The 11,482-nt window shown below is 29.6% G+C and overlaps 1 protein-coding gene across 1 annotated transcript; it reads right to left on the minus strand.

Moving 5' to 3' along the window:
• On the minus strand, positions 1-6,778 carry LOC119612424 (lipase member H-like). Its single transcript, XM_037968230.1, has 3 exons — positions 6,565-6,778; positions 1,622-1,862; positions 1-1,083 (listed from the first exon to the last, which is right to left on the minus strand). The coding sequence occupies exons 1-3, from the start codon at positions 6,632-6,634 to the stop codon at positions 276-278; spliced, it is 1,119 nt and encodes a 372-aa protein (XP_037824158.1). The 5' UTR covers positions 6,635-6,778; the 3' UTR covers positions 1-275.
• Between the last annotated feature and the right edge of the window lie 4,704 nt (positions 6,779-11,482).

Raw genomic sequence — 11,482 nt, forward strand, 5'->3', positions numbered from 1 at the left:
TCTGTGACAGCTTAGGATGCATAGGATGCATAAAATCTGGACCGATTAGGATGTCGATTCATATTTGGCCATTTTTATATTTGTCAATTATGAATGTTAAAAGTAATTTTCAAAGGATCCCTATACTTGGATTCAAAATAAATTGTAATATATAAAGATTTATAAGATTCTTTATTAAATTATTTTCTTAATAGTATTTCTTTTGATTCAAAATTATTATCTTAAAAGAGATCTCTATTATAGCCTTTACTATTACTACATTTCTTAACTTAACATTAATTTGTTATTCTAACAATCGTTGGCTGTATGGCCTTTTTTATCCGGCACACATCACCATAACCAAATGGTCGCACTTTGCGAGTACTCAAATAGTAAATACCTCTCTTCGGTTGGGCCGGTTCTCCACCCATATAAACTTGAGCCGGACAATTTTTATTATCTGCACCACAATTACATTTCTGATTAATAATACTTTCGTAACTCTTACATTGTATAGCGCCAAATGCTCTTTCACGACTTATCGATTCAACAAAATAATATAAGGCACCAAAATGATCACAGGTAAAATCTGGTTCCATTACGGTGACATTCGGACAATGAGGTTGACCCAGACCCCAGTTGGGAAAGAAGGAAGCATGACCTAAATTAGCACTGCGAAAACCAAAAAGACCAGTATCAGTTTGTATAGATTCAACATATAGGGCATCTGAGGCTGTCAAACGCCAATTGTCATTGAGCACGGAGTGTATAGGTCCAGCTGTATCCAAGGCATATATAACACCATATTTTTCTGGTTTCAATAGTTTGCCCGCTATACCTGCTATATGACTACCATAACTATGGCCAATTAAGTACATATCTTTGAAAGGTACATTGGTGGTTTCATAAAGGAATCGAGTAAAATCGTTGAATTGTTTGGCAATTTGAAAAATTTCATTTACCACACGCACGTAGTTAATGTTCAAAGAATAATCACTCCAATCGACGAGTATGATATTAAAGTCTCCTTTTGCTAAATAGGCATCTTTAATGGCAGCACTGGAGCATGTTTTAGTTTGACCATTCCAACCGTGAAAGGAAATTCTGGAAATAAAAAGGAATTAATATATTTAAAGGAATTCCTTTAATGGGTAATTTATTACATATAGTGATAATGTTCACACCCTTTTAATTTCAAGAATAATTTTAATTTCCTTCATTTATCAATGAATTGTTTTAAACACGAAATTCTTTTGCAATTATGTATTTAAAACATCTTTATTACTATCCTTTCCTTTTAAAAAATATGTAAACACTTAAGTTTACAAAACAATTACTTTAAAATATGACTTAAGTAAAAACTATTTAATAAAAAATTAAAAAAACAAATTTAAGTTCATTGTCTTTTTAATATGAAATTCATTCGAAATTGTATTTAAAAAAGCGACACATTAAACGTCTTTAAAACTTGTAAAAAAAAAGTAAGTACAAGCAATTTTATTTAATTTAACAATTACCATGATTCACATGTAATAAAAATGCCATAAAAATGCCTAAACTGTAATATAAACACTTAAAAACTACATATTTCCTTAAACAATAATAACACTTTTTTTCCATAAACTTATACATACATTCATACCTTGTGGGCCACTTAGCATTAAAATTGGATTTTAATATTGAATCCTGTTGACCAGTGTATAACATTTGTTTTTCATATGGATTTTTTCGCGTATACAAATCAAAACGTAAGTCTTTATGACGTGGCCGCAAACTGGGATCCAACAGTTGACGAGCCTCTTTTGTAACTAAACCCGCTATAAATTCCACTGTTAAAGGTTCACAGTAGCCCAACTCGTTTTTAAAATAATTGCGGTTGTGCGCTTTAGGTTTGTACGGAAATATGATTTTGTATATGAAAAAATAAAAAAGAATAATTTATAAGGTACAATTATTGTAAATTAACTTAATGATCGCAAGATTTTTGTTTTTTTTTTTTTTTTTGTTAATAAAGTGTTATTATTTTTATTAGTTATTAACAGTGTTTAAAAAACTAGACTACAAGTAGCTGTAGTAACGAAAAATAACTACTTTTGTAGTTAGAAAATGTTCAAAAACTAGCAGCAAATCATTTACTATTACTACTGATACCTTTAGATTTTGGTAGCAGTATTTATAGATGTAGCAAAAAAATAAAAAGTTTGATAGCAGTAGTACAGTCATTAGTATTTAAATGTTTCAATGTAGCAGTTGAATACTTCAAATAGTAGCAGTAAATATTTTCCTGAAGTAGCAATAAACGATATTATATTTTTCAACAATAAAAAATTTGGTACCAATATTTTCCTGAAGTAGCAATAAACGATATTATATTTTTCAACAATAAAAATTTTGGTAGCAATGCTACATAAATTTTGGTAGCATAAAAAAATAAAAATTTTATTAAAATACGAAAAAAAATTATGACATTCAGAAAAAGGCACAAGTAGCGGGGAAAAATGCTAGGACTTCGATTCGTGGGCCTTCTGAAGACATATTTATATATTATGAAAGTTTCTCATTGCCTTTTCGCAAAAGATATTCAAGGAGGATTTTGTTTCCTCTACTAAAAGGATTCTTGCACATTTATCAAAGAATTATGAATCAAATTTTGTATGAAAATTTGCTTTATATAATTCTTATAAGTTCTAATGTATAATTATTAATGCAATTTCCTATAAGGCTATTTTACAAATCCTTCGACTGAAAATCTTCTAAAAAGCCTTTAACGGAAGACCTTTTTAAGTAAGCATGTAAAATTGAAACGATTTTGCAATGCGGCTGTATGTACTTGTGTCTATAGAAAAATGCCCTTAGTAAGGCCCCTATACTGAATCTTTTTCCCGTTGAGATATGTGTATTTGTTAGTTTATTTTTTTTTGTCGAAGTTTTTTGTTTTATTCTATTGCTACATCAATAATTTGGTAGCAATAGAACGATCAACTAGTAGCAAATATTTCTATTGCTACTTATCAAAAGTAGCAATAGAATTATTTATATTTTTAAGCTACTACTCCATTTGTAGTTTATGTTTTATTTAGAACTATTTCTACTGCTACTGTTTTATTACTACTGCTATATTTTGAGATTTACTTTTTTATAAGTAGCAAAAGTTTTAAAAACGTATGATTATAAAACAAAACAAATGCTACTGCTACAACTTCAGACAATTGTTTGGAGCAGTAGTTAAAGCAATAATATAATACTTGGTAGCAACGTAGTTTTTCTAACACTGGTTATTAATTATTGTTCTATAATTAAAATATGTTTTTTTTTTACATTTTTTCAATTAAGTTTTAATTAATAACTTGTGACAAATTTTATTTTAAAAGTAACGCAAATATTTGATTATAGACTTCTTTTAAATAATGTACATAATAATTAAATTTGTTTTAAGTGATATTTAGTAGTTTTTTCTTACACAGCTAATTCAAAACTCAAGACAGTAAATATTCATTTGATGAATGAAATTTAATATTTTGTTTTTAATTTTTAATAATAAAATAAATAAATTTTCTTCTCAATTTTTGTAAAATTTTTTTTCATAAAATTTTCAAATTATATTGTATAGTTTGTTTCAAAATAACAATTTCTTTAACAAAAAATGTTTGTTTCCTAAGTCTTTCTTATTATAAAGAACTTGTTATTCAAAGTAAACAAAGTATGTTGCTTGAGTCTTTCGATGTAAAATTAACTAACTAACTAACTACTAACTAACTAACTAACTAACTAACTAACTAACTAACTAACTAACTAACTACTAACTAACTACTAACTAACTAACTACTAACTAACTAACTAAAACTATACTAACTAACTAACTAACTAACTAACTACTAACTAACTAACTAACTAACTAATAACTAACTACTCTAACTAACTAACTAATAACTACCTAACTAACTAACTAACTAACTAACTAACTAAACTAAACTAACTACTAACTAACTAACTAACTACTAACTAACTAACTAACTAACTAACTAACTAACTAACTAACTAACTAACTTACTAACTAACAACTAACTAACTAACTAACTAACTAACTACTAACTAACTACTAACTAACTAACTAACTAACTACTACTAACTAACTAACTAACTAACTAACTAACTAACTACACTAACTAACTAACTAACTAACTAACTAACTAACTAACTAACTAACTAACTAACTAACTAACTAACTAACTAACTACTAACTAACTAACTAACTAACTACTAACTAACTAACTAACTAACTAACTAACTAACTAACTACTAACTAACTAACTAACTAACTAACTAACTACTAACTAACTAACTAACTAACTACTAACTAACTAACTAACTAACTAACTAACTAACTAACTAACTAACTAACTACTAACTAACTAACTAACTAACTAACTACTAACGAACTAACTAACTAACTAACTAACTAACTCTAACTAACTAACTAACTACTAACTAACTAACTAACTAACTAACTAACTAACTAACTAACTAACTAACTAACTAACTACTAACTAACTAACTAACTAACTACTACTCTAACTAACTAACTACTAACTAACTAACTAACTAACTAACTAACTAACTAACTAACTACTAACTAACTAACTAACTACTAACTAACTACTAACTAACTAACTACTAACTAACTAACTAACTAACTAACTAACTAACTAACTTACTACTAACTAACTAACTAACTAACTACACATGTACAGGATGAACATACATCAAATACGAAGAAATACACCTAGACCTCTATCGGGCCTGTTGTGCGCTACTTAACCAGTGCCTCAGGTAGGAATCGAACCCACCACCTCCGGTCTACCAGACTAGAACACTAACTACTAACCTACCGGAGGCCACTAACTAACTAAAATACAGTTTCCCAAAGCAAATGTTATGGTACTAAGTGCTAAAAAGGACAATATCCTGCGATATCCTTCGCAAATATTTAAAAAAATATTTCATCAAAAATGTTCATAATACTCCAACAAACGATGCACAGTGGGGTCGCTTAGATTCCATCAGTGGCCAAATTGTACTTTTTCACTTTTAAAAATTGAAAAAAAACATAAATATCTATAAAAAATTGCATTTTAAGAAGTCGTTAATAATTAAGTCTCTGGCTGTAAAGATGATTTAAAATAACACCTTTTCATACATAACAATGGTATATTTGGTATCGAAAAAGAAAATTTTAAGAAATTTTGTATTAAATGGTAGATTCGTACAAAAAATGGTATTAAATTAAATAAAAAAATTTCTTGAAAAATATATATAGAAACATAAACTTTGCTGCATCATCTAAAGGCCTATACAATAAAAATGGGAAAACTAATGCGTATTGAAACACAGAAATCTTGAAATGCTGCTTGAACACATTCACAAAATCATTACTTATGAAATGGATCCATTAGGGAAACCCGAAGCGTAAGAGATCCACACTAAATCAAATATGAATGTCGCTAAGATAATGCGTAATATATGGTGGACTAGAAACAGCTGAAATCTGACCAGATCCTTAGACATTTATATTCCATCATCACAACGGTTGCTGCTTGCATGTTGTATGTAAATAAAGTTTGTTGCTTGAGTCTTTTGTAGTAGACTTATCACACAAATAATGTTTGTGTCGTAAGTCTTCTGTTCTAAACACTAGAATTTAAACATAAAGAGTAGATCAGCAATTTATTATTAACAAATTGACGATTTCTTGATTGTAAATTATATGTCAGTAAAGTTTGTTGCTTAAGTCTTTTGTAGTAAAATTATCATTCAAATAATGTTTGTGTCGTAAGCCTTCCGTTCTAAAACCTAGAATTTAAACATAAAGAGTAGATCAGCAATTTATTATTAACAAATTGACGATTTCTTGATTGTAAATTGTATGACAGTAAAGTTTGTAAAAGTTTGTGTCGTAAGTCTTCAGTTTTAATTGGCTTATATTATGAATATATCAAGGGACTAGGAAATAGTTTAAACAATTGATTTTATTACTGAATGTTATCAAAAACAATAAAATGTTAAAACATATTTCAAACATTGTAGAGAGTTTTTTTAATTGTAGCCTTATTATAAGATATACAGTCGTTTGCTTCAAATAATCATTTCAAAATCATAGAAAACTAGAGCTGGAGCCAATTCACTGTTTTATCACTGGATGTGTTTTTAAAATATCAACTGCCGATTTTAGGTTTTTTTATTAAGATTTTAATAAAACAATTTTTTTTATAGAGAATTGAAATTGAGCAGATATTAATACTGTTTTCTCAACTATAGATCTTTTAGATTTTACATTAGGAATTTTTGTTTATTAAAAGTATCAATGACCATAGATTTTCTCAGTTTTATCAAAGTGATCTTCAATCTAATTCAAATTTGTCACATATTTTTTTACGGAAATCATTTATAATCATTTATAATCGAAGAAAGCATCCATAGAAATATTCACTACATATTAACATTTAATTTATTTTTCTTATAAAATTACTTTATTTATATTTATCTCACAAAACCAATTAAAAAATTTCTTCTTTCACATTTACCAACCATAACAATTCGTTATCACTATCAACACTGAAAGACACAAACTGAACAACATATTTTTATGATTTTTCATTTCGTTCGAACCGATCTCACGAATATCCTGCGTACAACTGAGCAAGACTATCGTCAAGAATAAAAATTTATAAGAACATTTCACTACGCACAAGACTAACTACTATAGTATTCCTTAAACAAATAAAAAACTGTTCAACAGAACAGTTTAAAAAACAAAAGCTTAATAATTACAATGATCATCATGTTGTCAAGAGTACTGTTAACAGAAATTTAAGTAAAATATTTTACTTTTTAATTCTCAATCCACGTCAGTGTTGCCAAAAATGGTTAAATTCTTTACAAAAAAAATACTGTTAAGAGCAATATACAAAAACCGCTAAACTTTTTACAAGAAATGACTAAAATGGTTAAAGAATTACTAAAAAGGCAAAAGAAATGGCTATTAGGTAACAGGTGCAGTTCTTTGTTATAGATTAAAGACGTAGGTCGTGATAATATATGCTTATTTTTCTGGGACTTTTAAATAAAATATGTATCAGGTCTCTGACGTAATAAATAATTATAAAATTCGAATATATGTAAATTAGAAGTAATATTCTGATTGCTAAATATAGCAAACCCTTTTAAAGCTTTTGAACTTTTTATAGCCCTTCGTAACAAGCGTGAATATATGCATGTAACTTGTAATTTCATTTAGACAATTTAATTGTGACTTTATAGAGTTTATATATTCACAGAATCTTTATAGCGAAGTCGATCAACATATCATCGGGATCCAAATAGTGAATATCAGATAAGTTTGAAATTAAAAAACAGAAAGATCGGCAGAATATTTTTATATGTAGTTAATTGATATATATCTACATACATATGTATGTACATATGTATATCAAAAGAAATATTAATATAATTTACATATTGTTTAGGAAAAATATAATAAAATAAAATTTAAATTTTTGTCATTTATATAACAAAACAATAAAAAAATAACAACCAACAACTTCATATATTGTTGTTGTTTTTTGTTTTAAACTCAATACACACCCTATATGAAACTGTATATTTTTACCGTTTTGTTTTTGCCAAATTTAACTGTTTCAAACAGTGAGGCACCATTTTTGTATATGTTCCTAAAAACGACAAAAATAACAGTCTAAATTGGCAACACTTGTTCACATCATCGCCAGTCACGTTCCACTTTGTGTTCTTACTACTTACACACATGCAACTATACAAATTTGTTTAATAAGTGCGTTCAACAGTTTTTTATTTTTGATGTATATTTACTTTATTTTAAATAAACATCCTCTTAAATCAGAGATTCGGTATGTGCTTCATATAGTAACCACAAAGACTACAGACCAGATCATAAACCAGACTATAGACTAGACTATAGACTAGACTATAGACTAACTATAGACTAGACTATACTAGACTATAGACTAGACTATAGACTAGACTATAGACTAGACATAGACTAGACTATAGACTAGACTATAGACTAGACTATAGACTACTATAGACTAGACTATAGACTAGACTATAGACTAGCTATAGACTAGACTATAGACTAGACTATAGACTAGACTATAGACTAGACTAGACTAGACTATAGACTAGACTATAGACTAGACTATAGACTAGACTATAGACTAGACTATAGACTAGACTATACTAGACTATAGACTAGACTATAGACTAGACTATAGACTAGACTAGAATCGACTATAGACTAGACTATAGGACTAGACTATAGACTAGACTATAGACTAGACTATAGACTAGACTATAGACGAACTATAGACTAGACTATAGACTAATAACTATAGACGAGACTATAGACTAGACTATAGAACTAGAACTATAGACTAGACTAATGACTAGACTATAGACCTAGACTATAGACCTAGACTATAGACTAGACTATAGACTAGACTATAGACTAGACTATAGACTAGACTATAGACTAGACTATAGACTAGATAATAGACTAGACTAGAGACTAAGACTAGATATAGCTAGACTATAGACTAGACTTAGACTAGACTATAGGACCTAGACTAGACTAGACTATAGACTAGATATAGACATCAGACTATAGACTAGGACTATAGACTAGACTATAGACTAGACTAATAGACTATAGACTAGACTATAGACTAGACTATAGACTAGACTAAGACTAGACTATAGACTAGACTATAAAGACTAGACTATAGACTAGACTATAGACTAGACTATAGACTAGACTATAGACTAGACTATAGACTAGACTAATGACTAAGACCTATGCTAGACTATAGACTAGACTATAGACTAGGACTATAGACTAGACTATAGACTAGACTATAGATGAAACTATAGACTAGACTATGACTACTAGACTCAGACTAGGACTACGACAGCTATAGACTAGGACTATAGACTAGGACTATAGACTAGACTATAGACTAGACTATAGACTAGACTATAGGACAGATAATAGAACTAGGACTATAGACTAGACTATAGACTAGACTATAGACTAGACTAGAGACTAGACTATAGGACTAGACTAGACTAGAATAGACTCGACATGACTAGACATAGACTAGGACTATAGGACCTAGACTATAGGACTAGACTGATAGACTAGACTATAGGACTAGACTATAGACTAGACTATAGACTAGACTATAGACTAGACTATAGACTAGATATAGACTAGATATAGACTAGGACTATCGACTAGACTGATAGACTAGACTAGACTAGACTCTAGACTAGACATAGAAGCTATGACTAGACTATAGACTAGCCTATAGACTAGACTATGACTAGATATGACTCGACTATAGACTAGACTGCTATAGACTAGACGATAGGACTTGAAATAGACTAGGACTATAGACTAGACTAGACTATAGACTAGACTATAGACTAGACTATAGACTAGACTATAGACTAGACTATAGACTAGACTATAGACTAGACTATAGACTACTATAGACTAGACTAGACTATAGACTAGACTAGACTAGACTATAGACTAGACTATAGACTAGACTATAGACTAGACTAGACTATAGACTAGACTATAGACTAGACTATAGACTAGACTAGACTATAGACTAGACTAGACTAGACTATAGAGACTATAGACTAGACTATAGACGACTAGACTAGACTAGACTATAGACTAGACTATAGACTAGACTATAGACTAGACTATAGACTAGACTATAGACTAGACTATAGACTAGACTATAGACTAGACTATAGACTAGACTATAGACTAGACTATAGACTAGACTATAGACTAGACTATAGACTAGACTATAGACTAGACTATAGACTAGACTATAGACTAGACTATAGACTAGACTATAGACTAGACTATAGACTAGACTATAGACTAGACTATAGACTAGACTATAGACTAGACTATAGACTAGACTATAGACTAGACTATAGACTAGACTATAGACTAGACTATAGACTAGACTATAGACTAGACTATAGACTGACTATAGACTAGACTATAGACTAGACTATAGACTAGACTAGACTAGACTATAGACTAGACTATAGACTAGACTATAGACTAGACTATAGACTACTATAGACTAGACTATAGACGAGACTATAGACTAGACTATAGACTAGACTATAGACTAGACTATAGACTAGACTATAGACTAGACTATAGACTAGACTATAGACTAGACATAGACTAGACTAGACTAGACTATAGACTAGACTATAGACTAGACTATAGACTAGACTATAGACTAGACTATAGACTAGACTATAGACTAGACTATAGACTAGACTATAGACTAGACTATAGACTAGACTATAGACTAGACTATAGACTAGACTATAGACTAGACTATAGACTAGACTATAGACTAGACTATAGACTAGACTATAGACTAGACTATAGACTAGACTATCTAGACTATAGACTAGACTATAGACTAGACTATAGACTAGACTATAGACTAGACTATAGACTAGACTATAGACTAGACTATAGACTAGACTATAGACTAGACTATAGACTAGACTATAGACTAGACTATAGACTAGACTATAGACTAGACTATAGACTAGACTATAGACTAGACTATAGACTAGACTATAGACTAGACTATAGACTAGACTATAGACTAGACTATAGACTAGACTATAGACTAGACTATAGACTAGACTATAGACTAGACTATAGACTAGACTATAGACTAGACTATAGACTAGACTATAGACTAGACTAGACTAGACTATAGACTAGACTATAGACTAGACTATAGACTATACTATAGACTAGACTATAGACTAGACTATAGACTAGACTATAGACTAGACTATAGACTAGACTATAGACTAGACTATAGACTAGACTATAGACTAGACTATAGACTAGACTATAGACTAGACTATAGACTAGACTATAGACTAGACTATAGACTAGACTATAGACTAGACTATAGACTAGACTATAGACTAGACTATAGACTAGACTATAGACTAGACTATAGACTAGACTATAGACTAGACTATAGACTAGACTATAGACTAGACTATAGACTAGACTATAGACTAGACTATAGACTAGACTATAGACTAGACTATAGACTAGACTATAGACTAGACTATAGACTAGACTATAGACTAGACTATAGACTAGACTATAGACTAGACTATAGACTAGACTATAGACTAGACTATAGACTAGACTATAGACTAGACTATAGACTAGACTATAGACTAGACTATAGACTAGACTATAGACTAGACTATAGACTAGACTATAGACTAGACTATAGACTAGACTATAGACTAGACTATAGACTAGACTATAGACTAGACTATAGACTAGACTATAGACTAGACTATAGACTAGACTATAGACTAGACAAGACTA

This window comes from Lucilia sericata, unplaced genomic scaffold, assembly GCF_015586225.1.
Source record: "Lucilia sericata isolate MDLA Ls3-8-SP2 unplaced genomic scaffold, ASM1558622v1 Contig001685F_arrow, whole genome shotgun sequence".
Classification (NCBI taxonomy): domain Eukaryota; kingdom Metazoa; phylum Arthropoda; class Insecta; order Diptera; family Calliphoridae; genus Lucilia; species Lucilia sericata.